General features: G+C 44.2%; 1 protein-coding gene across 3 annotated transcripts in view; it reads left to right on the forward strand.

Annotated features, from left to right (window-relative positions):
• The window catches only part of ASH1L (ASH1 like histone lysine methyltransferase), a 239137-nt gene that overhangs the window by 158108 nt on the left and 64521 nt on the right, over positions 1 to 16508 (forward strand). For all 3 annotated transcript variants that reach the window (XM_030186339.1, XM_030186340.1, XM_030186341.1), the window contains one exon: positions 9266 to 9360. In XM_030186339.1, coding sequence (XP_030042199.1) covers positions 9266 to 9360 — 95 coding nt within the window. The remainder of the gene's footprint in view (positions 1 to 9265; positions 9361 to 16508) is intronic.

Raw genomic sequence — 16508 nt, forward strand, 5'->3', positions numbered from 1 at the left:
CATAGATGAATGGGTTGAGGCCCTGGGTAGACAAGGACTTGGCCAGTGGGGTCATCATTAGGTTGAAAAGGATCGGTGAAAGTGGTGATCCTTGCGGCACTCCACAGTCTGCCTTCCACGGCAATGATATAGTTGAATTTGATTTCACTTGGTAAGTTCTGGTGGTTAGGAAACCCTTGATCCAACTGAGTATATTTCCACCAATCCCAAAGTAGTCTAGGAGTCTTAGTAATATATTATGGTTTACCATGCACTAGACGTTGAATTGGAGGTGAAGTATGTTATTACCTGTTGCCATTTCCTGCTTGACTTTGGCCAGGAGGGTGGTTATCAGTGTTTCGGTGCTGTGGCGAGTGCGAAATCCCGATTGTAATTCATGAAGTATAGAGAATTTGTGTATATAATTGGTGAGCTGTTTGGTTACCATACTTTCCATCAGCTTGACTGCTTGCATAGAAATATAAAAGATGTTGACAGAAAGGACATCTTAGTCCACTATCCAGTTGTTGTTTTGATACCTGTCTACTTTGCTGTCCCACTTGTACTTGATCTGTGGTCCTCTCCTTCCCTACACCAATGTTTCCCAAGTCTAGTCCTGGAGTACCCCTTGCCAGTCAGGTTTCCAGGATATCCACAGTGAATACACATGGAAGAGATTTACGTATAATGGAGGCAGTGCATGTAAATCAAGTTTATGCATATTCACTGTGGATATCCTGAAAAACCTGACTGGCAAGGGGTATTCCAGGACTGGACTTGGGAAACACTGCCCTACACCATAGTACACCATATGTATTACAGGAGTTTGCCACTTCTTCACTGAAACAGTGAGGTTCACCACCCTCTCGGCAAGATGCTGTATTCTCACTTTCTTTTTCTTTTCTCTCTCTTCACTTTTGTATGACGTTCCTTTGTTTTTTTAGCTTTTCAGTCTATAGACGGTGCTTCCCTCTAGTACTTTATTTCAATATTTGTATCATCTTCCATTACGGGACCTTTTTTTTTTCTTTCTTTTTGTCACCATCTCATTCACCAAGAGACCTTTTTTAAATAAATGTACAATATTCCTTTTTCTGGCCTTGAAAATGCTCCTTCAACAGGGAGGGCCAGGAGCAGAGTAACAAACATAGTAAATGATGGCAGATAAAGACCTGTATGGTCCATCCAGTCTGCCCAACAAGATAAACTCATTTTACATGGTATGTGATACTTTATATTTATTTATTTATTGTGAACCTTTATATCCCTCATAATCCCACCAAGGCAGGCTCTATGTGGCTTACAATGCTAAGGAAAAGTACATCACAATTAGTCAAGTGCAAATCAGGGTAGAAAGTAGAGGTGGGGAAGAGAGGGAATCAACAGGGGAAGGGGAATACGGGGATGCAGAAGATCAAGCAGTAGAGGAGTAAGATCGATCACACAGGTAGGTCTTTAAGGATTTCTTGAAAACAGGCTGTGATCGGATGTCTCTTTTGTCTTTGATTGTAGAGCGTTCCAGTAACGGGGACAAGTGAAGCCAAAAGACGAGGCAAAGAGCAACTTGTATCTTAATTTCCTGCAGTTGGGAAAGTGGAGATTGAGATAGGTGCGGGACGACTTCACGGAATTCCTGGGCGGGAGGTCGATTAGGCTGTACATATAGGCTGCAAGCTTGTGGGCAAGAGCACAGACTTTGAATACAATACGTTCCTTGATCGGTAGCCAGTGAAGTTTCTCACGAAGGGGCTTTGCTTCCTCAAACCGCGATTTGCCAAATAGTAGCCTCGCCGCCATGTTCTGCGCAGTCTGGAGCTTCTTGAGGGCGTGTTCTTTGCAGCCGGTGTAGATTCCATTGCAATAATCGAAGTGGCTCAAGACGAGGGAATGGGTAAGTGTCCTGAATAGGTCAAATGGCAGGAACTGCTTGATACGCTTAAGGGACCTCATGGAAAGGAAAATGCGCTTTGTAAGAGACATGACTTGAAGAGTCAAATGGGGATCCAGAATGACCCCAAGGAGCTTCAAACTGGCTGTGACAGGAATGATGATGTTCTGAGCAGTAATCGTGCCCAGAATAGACTTCTTGAACTGGGAGGAGAGGATGAGGCACTGCGGTTTTCCCTGATTAAGTTTAAACTTGAATGTGCTTGCCCAATTGTCCATGATGGCGAAACTACGCTGAATTACTGCTGAGATTTCGGCTAAGGAAGAATGAAAGGGGATGTAGATGGTGACATTGTCTGCATAGATGTGGGGGTTCAGGCCATGGCGCTGAAGGGCCCTTGCGAGAGGAGACATCATGATGTTGAACAGGGTAGGCGAAAGGGGGGGAACCTTGAGGAACCCCACAACGAGATCTCCATGATGGTGAAATAGAGGACTGCACTTTGACCTGATAGGAGCGGCATGCAAGAAATTCTCTAAACCAACCCAAGACAGGACCTCCAACACTATATTCAGCTAGCAACATAAGGAGGAGACTGTGGTCAACCATGTCAAATGCACTTGACGTATCAAATTGAAGAAGCAGGATGTTCTTTCCGAAAGACAGTTCCTTTCTAAAGTTGGACAGGAGGGTAACCAGTACAGTCTCGGTGCTGTGGTGCGGCCGGAATCCAGATTGAGAGGCAATATGTATACCCGAGTTTGATTTGTCCTTGCCTTTTTCAGGGCACAGACCGTAGAAGTCTGCCCAGTACTGTTCTTGTACTAAGTTCTGAAGCTAACATTGAAGCCCCTTAAAATTTACACACCAGCCCATCCCTATCCAGTCACGATCAGGGCCTACACCATAGAAGTCTGCCCAGCTCCCGCTTTGTTTCCAATTACCGTCGTCACCACCCAATCTCCGCTAAGATTCCACGGAACCATTCCTTCTAAACAGGATTCCTTTGTGTTTATCCCATGCATGTTTGAATTCCATTACCGTTTTCATTTCCACCACCTCCTGCAGGAGAGCATTCCACATATCCACCACCCTCTCCGTGAAAAAATACTTCCTGACATTTTTCTTGAGTCTGCCCCTCTTCAACATCAATTCATGTCCTCTAGTTCTACCGCCTTCCCGTCTCCGGAAAAGGTTCGTTTGCGGATTAATACCTTTCAAATATTTGAACATCTGTATCATATCACCCCTGTTTCTCCTTTCCTCCAAGGTATACATGTTCATGCCTGCAATGTCACTGTGTAAGGCTGTAAGTGATCACATTTAGAAGTTTATTGTGTTTGGATTTTAGTAGTCTTTCTACCAGCTGAGGTACAACGAAAGAAGTTTCACCACGCAAACAACACATAACTAAAACACAATAAAAATAATACTTACAACTTACATCATTAAAAATAATTCAGTTGACATTTATACCCAAAACATAGTTCCATCTTAACAAAGAAGAGTGTTCTGTTAAATAACTTGGGTTATAAGTAAGTTTTCTATAGGTATGAGACAAGAGGATTTACAGTAAGAATGTGCAGGAGACCTCTCAAGAAAAGGTTACAAGATAAAAGTATTTGCCATAAAAGAGCCAACTTTTGCTACAGTGCCTTTCTGAAAAGAATCGTGAGAGAAGCAAGATTCACTTATGTATACAAGTCCTTTCCTTTATTGTACAAATCCTCCTTGTGTGTGGGCATGCAGCTGCTGACAGGACTAGCATGTTTTCCGTGATTGAGTGGCTGACCTTTGAATTGGTTCACTTGTGTTTATAAACTTGAACGCAAACTCCCTTCAGCCTTTCTCAATGGGAATGTATCCTCACCATTAACATACACAGCCTTCTTGAACCCTAAGATCAATATTTTGGTATGTTAATGTGAGGAGGGAGAATGTATTTCTCATGCTCTCTCCTAGGTAATTAAACTTGACAAAATAGTCCAGTGAACAGCAACTTAGGCCATGGCATCAGAGTGAAAACAAAAGTGCCACTTGGTCAGTGACAGAGCTCAGATGTTATGATGGAATATAAGTAGAACATTAGTATTGGCTTTATCAGCTCAGATCAGACATTTAATTTTCTCCTTGCAGGTACATTCCATGCTAATAGAGCTGGACAAATGAGAATTGGTCTACACATAATTGCTGTTCCCTGCCATAGCTGTTCACCTATGATGGAATTAATTTTTATGTCAAGCATATTTGAAAATCTAACAAACCCTAAAAACAGTTCTTTTGAGTATAAGGAAGAAGTATACCAGATCAGAATGTTATTCCCTATTCTGCTTTTGAAGTTTACATCAGCTGGTCATGACCTCTACTGCAGGATAAGTTCATTGTGACTAATTGTAAGTGTGCTGTCTTTTCGATTAAATGACCCTTCCTCTATGTTACATTTGGGGATTTGGGGTGTGTTGTATTAATTCCATTGGAATCTGGTACTTGAATCCTTTGTGTTGGCAAAAAGAGGCAGAGTGTCACAGCCACAAACAGTGGGGAAGCAGAGTTTAGGACGGGTTAAAAATGTCTGTTGTATGTTTCCTGTAATGTGGGTCAAAGGATCATGATTTTTCACCTGTCTGTTTTGCTTACAATGTTGGTTCTGAGACTGACATACTATCAAAATAGAAGTTGCTGTGCTAGAAAAGAATGCCAGTTTTCTCTCTTATGAGACCCATACTGGCTCTTTCAGGCATAGATTCTCTTCCCTTTTGTTGATCACTAGCTTTTACAGTTGCTTTATGTTGCAGGACTTGCACTGGACAAGTGAATTAGCCTATGATGACCCAAATCTTACAAAATGAGAAGCAAAACCATAATCAGGTTGATTCCCTTCAACACAGTGTTTAAACTTTAGAGTAGGCAGTGGACTCTTAAAGTCTTCAGAGATATTGGGTACTGCTTTTGCTGTGTGAGAATATAGACAGGTGATTTGTTTTTCTATTATTGCTTTATGGTTGCCCCTTTTACCATTCTTTTCCTTGTTTGTCATACAAATTGGAGTTATTCATCACTAACCAGCTTCAGCTTTTAAACTCAGTTGAAAATGGCCATTTTGCTTTGCATTCTGCATTGTCAGAGCATTTTTTCCTAATAACTACTAAGTTTTTGTACACAGAGTTCCTGTAGAAATAAAGGGGGATATGTGTATCATGTCCCAAATGGGTAAAAGTGCATACCTGTTTTTATTCCAGAGACTTTGAAGGGCACACTTTCATTACCCCCAACCTTAAAAACCATGGACAATCTAAGCAACTTTCGCAAATCCTTGAAGACACATCTCTTCAACAGAGCCTACAAAAAGAACCTCTAAAGACACAAATCACCACACAACCCACCCACTCAACCAATTACACCTCCTACATCACCCTATTTAACACCCCCTTCTTTTTCTTCAAATATCTTCATTCTACCACCGACTATATCTATTATCCTCTCATGAATATGTCATAATAACACTCTGTAAGCCACATTGAGCCTGCAAATAGGTGGGATAATGTGGGGTACAAATGTAATAAATAATAATTTTGAACGCTATCCCAGGAAAAGACCCTGCAATCATTGCATCTTCTCATTTATATATGTGTGATGGCAACAGATTAAAATGCAGGAGTGTTTGACATTTTCCTGATATACAACATTTCAAGCAGGTTTTGCTTACATTCAATTTGGATCCTGTGTTGCCCCCCCCCCTCCCCCCCCAAAAAATAAAAAAAAACGAGTAACTGTCACATGTTCCTGTAACTACTGTAGTGCCAATCCCGCCAGATCCAATTTGGTCATAGCATCTGTGTGCTGTTTTTCTGTATGGGGTGAAGACGTGACCCTGGAACATCTGTATCCACATGAGCCATTGTTCTTGACTGCAGTACCATATGCAAATTGTGCAACTTGATATCCCCACTTAGAAATAGAAGGAAAACAGTTCTCTCAGGACAAGCAGGCCTATTTATTCTCACAAGTGGGTAACGTGTCACCATGTTACCCAGTCCAGAGCTTTTAACAAGCTCAAAACAGCTTTGTGGAGTGCGAGACATTATCTGCCGCGAGGGCGTGTTTCCCACAGTTCTTTTTTTTACCATGGTGGAGAGAGGCTGTGTTTTATTTAATGTCTCTTCACACACCCAGTCAAAGAGCTTTTTTGGTGCCTTTTGGCTATTTTCGGGAAGAGTTTTTCTTCTGCCCATCTTTGGGTGCCCTTTTCCTCTCTTCCCTTAATATATATTTTATTTTTAGTTATTTTGCCTTTTTTTTTTTAAGTTTCCTTTATTTTCTGGTCAGTAAGCCACATTTAGGCCTGGACTGCAGCCGCGATTTTCCTATCTCTTTTTCCTCGGTGCCTTGCCCCTATTTCTGACACCATCGAGCCGTTTGATTTAGCTGCGGAAGTTTTTCTGTCCATGTCATCTGAAGTTCCCAGTGGCTTTAGGCATTGTACGCAGTGTAATCAGACCATTTGTGGCACAGACACCAATTCTTGGTGTCTTCAGTGCTGAGGGCCTGACCCATAGCCCTGCTGTGTCCTCTGTCTGCATATGCACAAGTGAGCTCAGCAGGAAAAGAGTTTTGGAGCTGGGTCCAAGTCCTCGGATGTTTTGTCCGATACCGTTGAGGAATTGGTCATGGAAGTCAGAGGAGGACCCAAGGTACTTCTTCTCAGATGAGTCCTATGGCATCCCCTCTGAACCATCCCCTCCACTTGAAAAGACACTGGAGAAAGTCTCCTCTGGAGAGCCTTTCTTTTCCATCTTTTGTAAAGGAAATGGCTCCTTTAGAAGTGGAGGGCTAAGATGCTTGAGGTCCTGGACTATACGTCTCCTCCTAAGGGAGGCTATGATAGTCCCTGTCCACGAGGTAGTCAAGGAAGTCCTTGATCGGAACTGGGAATCCCCTCTGTTAGTCCCTGTCATACCCAAGAAGACTGACACCCAGTACCGGATGCACAGTACACCTGGTAGGCCCCAGTTGCCTTATAATTCTATGGTGGTGGAATTTGCTCTCAAAATGGCCAAGAGTACTAGAGACTATGCCTTGGTGCCCCCAGGCAGAGAAGCTAGAACCTTGGACTCTTTTGAGAGGAAGATGTTCCAGGCTTCAATGCTCATGTCCCATATTCAGTCTTGCCAGATCTTTACGAGAGTCTACTTGCAGGATTCTGTGCGCAAGTTGCTGGAATTGGCAGGATCTTTCCCTCCAGAGCAAGTCAAGTTGGTATGCCAGTTGGCCAAGCAGCAGAAGGCGTGTCGTAAGTTCTTAGCCAGGGACGCCTACGACTCTTTTGTTGTGGCATCCAGGATCTCTGCCCTGGCTGGCCTGAGGAGCAGAAGCTTGGGGACTCAAAGCCATGTCAGTGTACAGCAGTGCTGCTGAGCCATTCCAGCTGTCTTGGTGATTTCTGAAGATTAGTGTCAGGCACATCTTTAGTTGTGCTGCTTATGCAGTGCCTAGTCTGTGCATCAGTGTTATCAATAAATTCTCATTTTACCATTTCTCTCTTTCTAAACTTTCTAATCATTACAACAACCATTCCATGTAATGCAAAAAAGTAAGTTCTTAACAGATCACAAAATAATCCATAGTTAAATAAGAAATTAAACAGCAGACATACCAGATAATCAGTAAAATAGCTAAAACAACTTAGAGTAGCACACATAGAAAGCCAGCTTGGTAATGAAATTAAAAAGGAACAGATCACTAATGGGACACAATCCAGTGTATTTTCGAAAGAGATCGCCGGCCATCTTCCGACATAAAGCGGGAGATGGCCAAGGATCTCCTGAACCCAGCCAAATCAGTATAATCGAAAGCCAATTTTGGCCGGCGCCAACTGCTTTCCGTCGCGGAGCCGGCCAAACTTCAAGGCAGGGTACAGAAGGCGGGGGCGGGGCTACGAGATAGCCGGCTTCGCCCGATAATGGAAAAAAGATGGCCGACTCAACTAGCATTTCGTCGGCTGCACTTGGTCCATTTATTTTTAGGACCAAGTGGCAAAAAAGTGCCCCAATTGACCAGATGACCACTGGAGGGAATCGGGGATGACCTCCCCTTACTCCCCCAGTGGTCACCAACCCCCTCCCACCCAAAAGAAATTAAAAAAAAAAATTTATTGCCAGCCTGAAATGTCATACCCAGCTCCCTGACAGCAGTATGCAGGTCCCTGGAGCACTTTTAGTGGGTGCAGTGCACTTCAGGCAGGTGGACCCAGGCCCATCCCTCCCTACCTGTTACACTTGTGGTGGTATATGTTGAGCCCTCCAAAACTCCCCCAAAACCCACTGTACCTACATGTAGGTGCCCCCCTTCACCCATAAGGGCTATGGTAGTGGTGTAGAGTTGTGGGGAGGGGGTTTTAGGGGGGTGTTTGGGAGGCTCAGCACACAAGGAAAGGGAGGTATGCACCTGGGAGAAATTTTTGAAGTCCACTGCAATGCCCCCTAGGGTGCCCGGTTGGTGTCCTGGCATGTCATGGGGGCCAGTGCACTACAAATGCTGGCTCCTCCCACGACCAAAAGGCTTGCATTTCGCCGGGTTTGAGATGGCCGGGCCCGGTTTCCATTATGACCAAAAACTGAACCTGGCCATCTCTGAACCCGGCGATCTCAGCATTTGACCTAAATGTTGAGATTTAGCCGGCGCCAACCGTATTATCGAAGGAAAAGATGGCCGGCCATCTTTTTCGAAAATACGGTTGGCTCCGCTCATTTACAGAGCCGGCCACGGAGATGGCCGGCGCTGTTCGATTATGCCCCTCAATATCATTGAAGGCCAAAGGTTTGAGTTAACAAGAATGCTTTTAGTAGTTTTTTTTTTTTATTATTCCAAATAATTGGATTCTACCCATAAAGAACTGGTGAAGCTTCCCAAATTGTTGGGGGCCTGCAACTTTAGAAACAACATTCCTAACCAACCTAATCTTAATGACAGAAGAGACTAGTAACTTATTGGTATAGTGCATTTATTATGAATGCTTTTCGTTAGCATGTCAAATTGATTTGTGTGTGAAGTTGATTAGCCTACGTTAAAAATTATTATTATTATAATATATGAAATGAACCAAAAATAATCCCTAGCATTTATGGTAAATGCCTTTTGGAATATGGTGAAACCTTGAATATTATATAAATAGAACATGAATTCTTCACTTCAGTTTAACAAGACTTTTTATAGTGCTCCGGATTACAGACTTATTTCCTCACTAATCATCCCTGACCTTCATATATTCCCCTGTCATAATACAGGGCCAGTAACGGTCATGGCTAATTATGAAAGTGTCACCTTAACAGGTAAAATGTTAGCAGCTTGAGTTGCAGTATTTTTATGCACAGGCATTCTCTTTGTTGCTCTTCCCCTCAGCCCAAAGAGTCGTCTGATCCAACTGAAGAAAGAGAAGCTGGAGTACACTCCAGGAGAGCATGAGTATGGACTTTTCCCAGCCCCCATTCATGTTGGTGAGTGTTGAAACACTTCATGCATTCCTTTGGTGCATGCTATTCCTGGCAACTAATGGTCTTACCTCTCTGATTTATAGGCTAGAATAGCGGCTTCCCAGTGAAGCTACTGGTTCATAATGATTCAGCTCTATATGTACAGTGTGCTTTTTCTAGCAAAAAAAGGTGTCTGTACTCAAATGCCAGGCCATCCTTCAGGGATTATTATTATTATTAGCATTTGTATAGCACTACCAGACGCACGCAGCGCTGAACACCTGATACAAAGAGACAGTCCCTGCTCAAAAGAGCTTACAATCTAAATAATAGAGACAGACGAGACAGTTACGGGTGAGGGAAGTAATGGGTGAGAAGGGAGGAAGGGACAAGGGGAGGGAAATTGTGGCTAGGAGCTAAAAGCAGCAGTGAAAAGATGGGTTTTCAGCATAGATTTGAAAACAGGTAGAGATGGAGCCAGATGTATAAGTCCAGGAAATCTATTCCACGCATAATCAGACAAAAGATTGCCAATTAATACTGTCAAGTACTAAGCATGATGTACTTAGGAACAACAAACATAGTTTGAAATGTCTATATGCGAATGCCAGGAGCCTAAGAAATAAGATGGGGGAGTTAGAATATATTGCACTAAATGAAAAATTAGATATAATAGGCATCTCTGAGACCTGGTGGAAGGAGGATAACCAGTGGGACACTGTCATACCGGGGTACAAATTATATCGTAGTGATAGGGTGAATCGGATTGGTGGAGGGGTAGCATTGTATATTAACGAGAGCCTTGAATCAAATAGATTGAAAATTCTGCAGGAAACAAAACACTCCTTGGAATCACTGTGGATTGAAATTCCATGTGCAAAGGGGAAAAGGATAGTGATAGGAGTGTACTACCGTCCGCCTGGCCAGGACGAACAGACGGATGCGGAAATGTTAAAGGAAATCAGGGACGCAAACAAACTGGGCAACACAATAATAATGGGGGATTTCAATTACCCGCATATAGACTGGGTTAATGTAACATCTGTACACGCAAGGGACATAAGATTTCTTGATGAAATCAAGGACAGCTTCATGGAACAGCTAGTTCAGGAGCCGACAAGAGAAGGAAAAATACTAGACTTAGTCCTTAGTGGTGCTCATGATCTAGTGCAGGGGGTAACGATACGAGGGCCGCTTGATAACAGTGATCATAATATGATCGGTTTTGATATTGGCATTGAAGGAAGTGAAACTAGGAAATCAATTACGCTAGCGTTTAACTTTAGAAAAGGTGATTACGACAAAATGAGAAAAATGGTGAAAAAAAGACTGAAAGGAGCAGCTCGCAGAGTAAAAAACTTGCATCAGGCGTGGATGCTGTTTAAAACACCATCCTGGAGGTTCAGGACAAATATATTCCACGTATTAGAAAAAAGGGAAAAAAGACTAAACGTCAGCCGGCGTGGCTAAACAGTAAGATAAAGGAAATCATTAGAGCCAAAAAACAATCCTTCAGAAAGTGGAGAAGAGAACCAACTGAAAGTAACAGGATAGATCATAAGGAATGCCAAGCCAAATGCAAAGCGGAGATAAGGAGGGCAAAAAAGGACTTTGAGAAGAAATTAGCGTTGGAAGCAAAAATACATAGTAAAAATTTTTTTAGATACATTAAAAGCAGGAAACCGGCCAAAGAGTCGGTTGGGCCGCTGGACGAAAATGGTGTTAAAGGGGCGATCAAGGAGGACAAAGCCGTAGCGGAGAAATTAAATGAATTCTTTGCTTCGGTCTTCACCGAGGAGGATTTGGGGGGGGACACCGGTGCCGGAAAGAATATTTGAAGCGGGGGAGTCGGAGAAACTAAACAAATTCTCTGTAACCTTGGAGGATGTAATGGGTCAGTTCAGCAAGCTGAAGAGTAGTAAATCACCGGGACCTGATGGTATTCATCCCAGAGTATTAATAGAACTAAAAAATGAACTTGCGGAGCTACTGTTAGAAATATGCAATCTGTCCCTAAAATCGAGTGTAATACCGGAAGACTGGAGGGTAGCCAATGTTACTCCGATTTTTAAGAAGGGTTCCAGAGGAGATCCGGGAAATTATAGACCGGTGAGTATGACGTCGGTGCCGGGCAAGATGGTGGAGGCTATTATTAAGAATAAAATTGCAGAGCATATACAAAAACATGGACTGATGAGACAAAGTCAGCACGGATTTAGTGAAGGGAAGTCTTGCCTCACCAATCTAATGCATTTTTTTGAGGGGGTAAGCAAACATGTGGACAATGGGGAGCCGGTTGATATTGTATATCTGGATTTTCAGAAGGCGTTTGACAAAGTGCCGCACGAAAGACTCCTGAAGAAATTGCAGAGTCATGGAATCGGAGGTAGGGTATTATTATGGATTAAGAACTGGTTGAAAGATAGGAAGCAGAGAGTAGGATTGCGTGGCCAGTATTCTCAGTGGAGGAGGGTAGTTAGTGGAGTCCCGCAGGGGTCTGTGCTGGGTCCGTTGCTTTTTAATGTATTTATAAATGACCTAGAGATGGGAATAACTAGTGAGGTAATTAAATTCGCCGATGACACAAAATTATTCAGGGTCGTCAAGTCGCAGGAGGAATGTGAACGATTACAGGAGGACCTTGCGAGACTGGGAGAATGGGCGTGCAAGTGGCAGATGAAGTTCAATGTTGACAAGTGCAAAGTGATGCATGTGGGTAAGAGGAACCCGAATTATAGCTACGTCTTGCAAGGTTCCGCGTTAGGAGTTACGGATCAAGAAAGGGATCTGGGTGTCGTCGTCGATGATACGCTGAAACCTTCTGCTCAGTGTGCTGCTGCGGCTAGGAAAGCGAATAGAATGTTGGGTGTTATTAGGAAGGGTATGGAGTCCAGGTGTGCGGATGTTATAATGCCGTTGTATCGCTCCATGGTGCGACCGCACCTGGAGTATTGTGTTCAGTACTGGTCTCCGTATCTCAAAAAAGATATAGTAGAATTGGAAAAGGTACAGCGAAGGGCGACGAAAATGATAGTGGGGATGGGACGACTTTCCTATGAAGAGAGGCTGAGAAGGCTAGGGCTTTTCAGTTTGGAGAAGAGACGGCTGAGGGGAGATATGATAGAAGTGTATAAAATAATGAGTGGAATGGATCGGGTGGATGTGAAGCGACTGTTCACGCTATCCAAAAATACTAGGACTAGAGGGCATGAGTTGAAGCTACAGTGTGGTAAATTTAAAACGAATCGGAGAAAATTTTTCTTCACCCAACGTGTAATTAGACTCTGGAATTCGTTGCCGGAGAACGTGGTACGGGCGGTTAGCTTGACGGAGTTTAAAAAGGGGTTAGATAGATTCCTAAAGGACAAGTCCATAGACCGCTATTAAATGGACTTGGAAAAATTCCGCATTTTTAGGTATAACTTGTCTGGAATGTTTTTACGTTTGGGGAGCGTGCCAGGTGCCCTTGACCTGGATTGGCCACTGTCGGTGACAGGATGCTGGGCTAGATGGACCTTTGGTCTTTCCCAGTATGGCACTACTTATGTACTTATGTAAGGTGCCGCGAGAGAAAAGGAGCGAAGCCTTGAGTTAGCAGTGCAGGAGAAGGAGGACGACAAGAGAGATTTGTCCAGTGAGCGGAGTTCACGGGGAGGAATGTAGGGAGAGATGAGAGCGGAGAGGTAACGGGGGGCTGCAGAGTGGATGCATTTAAAGTTCAGTACGAGAAGTTTAAACTGAATGCGGAAGCGGACAGGGAGCCAGTGAAGTGACTTGAGGAGCGGGCTAGTGTGGGTATAACGATTCTGGCGGAAAACAAGTCGTGCTGCAGAATTTTGGTCAGATTGGAGAGGAGAGAGATGGCTGAGTGGAAGACCAGTGAGAAGTAAATTGCAATAGTCCAAGCGAGAGGCGGCAAGGGTGTGGATAAGGGTTCTGGCAGCATATTCAGAAAAGAAGGGGTGAATTTTGCTAATATTGTAGATAAAGAAGCGACAGGTTTTGGCGATCTGTTGAATATGGGCAGAGAAGGAGAGAGAGAGGAATCAAAGATGACTCCAAGGTTACGAACCGAGAAGACAGGGAGGATGTGAGAGCCATTAACGGAGATAGAGAAAGAGGGAAGAGGGAAGGTGGGTTTAGGGGGGAAAATGAGAAGTTCAGTTTTGGTCATGTTGAGCTTTAGATGGCGTTGAGACATCCAAGCAGCAATGTCAGACAAGCAGGCTGAGATTTTGTCCTGGATCGAGGTTGAGATTTCAAGGGTGGAGATGTAGATCTGAGAGTCATCAGCGTAAAGATGGTACTGGAAGCCATGGGATGAAATCAGGGTACCAAGGGAAGAGGTATAGATGGAGAAGAGGAGGGGTCCAAGGACAGAACCCTGAGGCACACCCACAGAAAGCGGGATGGAAGTTGAAGAGGATCCACCAGAGTGAACACTGAAAGAACGAAGCGAGAGGTAAGAGGAGAACCAGGAAAGAACAGGGCTCTGGAATCCAAGTGAGGACAGCATGTCCAGGAGTATAGTTTGGTCAACAGTGTCGAAAGCAGAAGATAGGTCAAGAAGGATAAGGATAGAATAGAGACCTCTGGATTTAGCCAGTAGTAAGTAGGTCATTAGAGACTTTGGTAAGTGCAGTTTCAGTAGAGTGAAGAGGGCGAAAACCAGATTGGAGTGGGTCAAGAATAGGTTGCAAAGAAAGAAAGTCAAGACAATGGCGGTGAACGGCACGTTCAGGGATGAGGCGTGATCAGAAGGATCCACCCCACAATAGCCAGGCCCCTGCAACCAGCCACAGAATCTATGGAAAGGCAGAATTGGTATTTAGAGCCCGGGCTCTTCCTATATAATAATTTGCACCTCTGTCTGGATGCCTGGGTTCATAGCACAGTTCCCAGTGGTCCACCGTGGGGATGACGTCACAGGGCGGACCAGTGGGAAGTGAGAGGAAAGGGAACCCAGCAGCAGGCACCAGAGGTGAGTAAACAATCGCCCCCCCCCCCTCGCTTTCAAGTTGCAGGACCCCCCCCCCCCTTCGAATTGCAGAATGCCCCCCCTCCCCTTCCAGTTGCAGGACACGCCCCCCCCCCCCCCCCCCCGCCTCCCTCCCTCTAAGTGTAAGCAGGACCTGTCCTCCAGCAGCCCCTTGCCTTCCTGCGTGCCGGCTCTAATTTAAAAATTGTTGCCTCGGGGTCCGGCGTCAGCAGTGAAGGCGAGTGGTGCTACAGACTCCCTTCCCATCTGTCTGAGCGCTGCCTCTGGTCCCGCCCTTCCCGAAACAGGAAATGAGGGCGGGACCAGAGGCAGAGCTCAGACAAATGGGAAGGGAGTCTGTAGTGTCGCTCGCCTTTACTGCTGACGCCGGACCCCGAGGCAACAATTTTTAAATTAGAGCCGGCACGCACGAAGGCGAGGGGTTGCGAGCGGACAGGTCCTGCTTGCACTTCGAGGGAGGGAGGTGGGGGGCGTCCTGCAACTTGAAGAGGAGGGGGCCATGGAACTCGGAGGTGAGGGGGCTGGAACTCCGACGAGAGACAAGGAGGGAGGTAGGGAGGGGGTGTGGAACCTTGCTAGCGCCCGTTTTATTCCTCTACGAAACGGGCCTCTTTTACTAGTTTATTAATACTTGGGGATCTTGGGTCAGTTTTAGCAGGCAATGGAAAAGGTGACAATATTCAGTACCCACAAGTACTCCCTAAAGAAAACCCTGTTTGTATGATTTATTACCCCTCCACTTTCCTTTGCAGGCCGTTGGTTCTTACTGTCTCTTCTCCTTCCTTCCGTCCATCCATCAAGTTCTTTATAACTAAAGAGTTGCTTGGGAACAGAAATGTCACCCATTGGAATTAACCCATACCCACCTGTAACCGCTAAGATCTTCCATCCCCACAATTAAGCTGTTCCATCCCCACCTGTACCCGCAGGAGGCAATACCATTATTTACTTGCTCACAGCCCTGTTTCCTCCCAACCCCAACAGCCTCTTACGGTTTTTTGGATGGTATTGACTGTCCGACCAATGAGTGTTCCAAATCTCATACTGGCACTCCAGCTGCCTCTCTCAGTGCATTCCAAGCCTTATTCTGGTGCTTCTGCGGGAATCTCATGCATCCCCATGGGAATCGCACAATCCCCATTCCCGTGCAGCTATTTATAGCTGTTGGTTGTAGTCTTTTGACTATATGCTCACCTTGTGCTGGTCCCATTTTAGTATGCCTCACAACCATTCCTGTTCCTCATCAAAGAGCATGAGCCCATGGCTCCATAGCAGCAGACAAAAATAAACTTCTGTTTTAATTACTGTGTACTTGGGGTAGCTGGAGAATGGTGTAACTATAGAATAGGGAATAGGGTTACAAGGCTTAATTCTCTGCCAGATAATTTCACTGGTGTCTACTTAATGAGAACTGGAGAAAGTTCCTTGCTCTCTTGGCATGGTTCCAATGCACTTAAAAGAGCCTTTTGTTTTACTTAGTGAGGTCATTGAAGTAAAAGCAAATTCACAGCAGATTTATCTGTTTCCTGGAACCTGCTAAGGAAAAATAAAGCTTTGAAAATAAGGGCAAATTAGGAGCTAGTTGTAAAGAAAGCACCACAATTTGTATTCAGCTCTGTAAATCTGACTGTGTTCGTGCATCCTACACACACATAGGATTTTTAATATCATGTGCTCAAGTTTTTACCACCAGTGAGTATAACCCCAGGGTTGTTAGTGAGAACAGACACACTATAATTAATTTCCATCATATTTTTAGGAAGATTTTCTGGTCTTGTTACAAGTGTTTAATGTTTTATGCATACTGTACCATCTGGTATTAAAAATTGACTGTAAAGTGAAATATGGCTTAAATCTGCAGATAGAATGGCATGTTCTCCTTATTGCAAGCCTTTTTTGAGATTTGTGTGTAATCCAAAAGTGAGTAACAATGAATCCCAGAATAATTTTGATATGTTTCAGATACTATTAACAAAGTATTTTGTCTGTCTTTTAAAATCACAAACCTGGCACTGTACACAGTTTGCTTCAGGTAGCCCCACCAAATCTGCATATTCTGTAATGCACTAACACACGATAAAACTGTTTTCTGCCTTTGTACTGGTTATCCTTATTCTTAAGAACTTGCTCTCTTTCTGGGGTACTTTATATGAGAGTGCTTTGTGTGTGCAAG

The sequence above is a fragment of the Microcaecilia unicolor genome, chromosome 14, assembly GCF_901765095.1.
Source record: "Microcaecilia unicolor chromosome 14, aMicUni1.1, whole genome shotgun sequence".
In the NCBI taxonomy this organism is placed as follows: domain Eukaryota; kingdom Metazoa; phylum Chordata; class Amphibia; order Gymnophiona; family Siphonopidae; genus Microcaecilia; species Microcaecilia unicolor.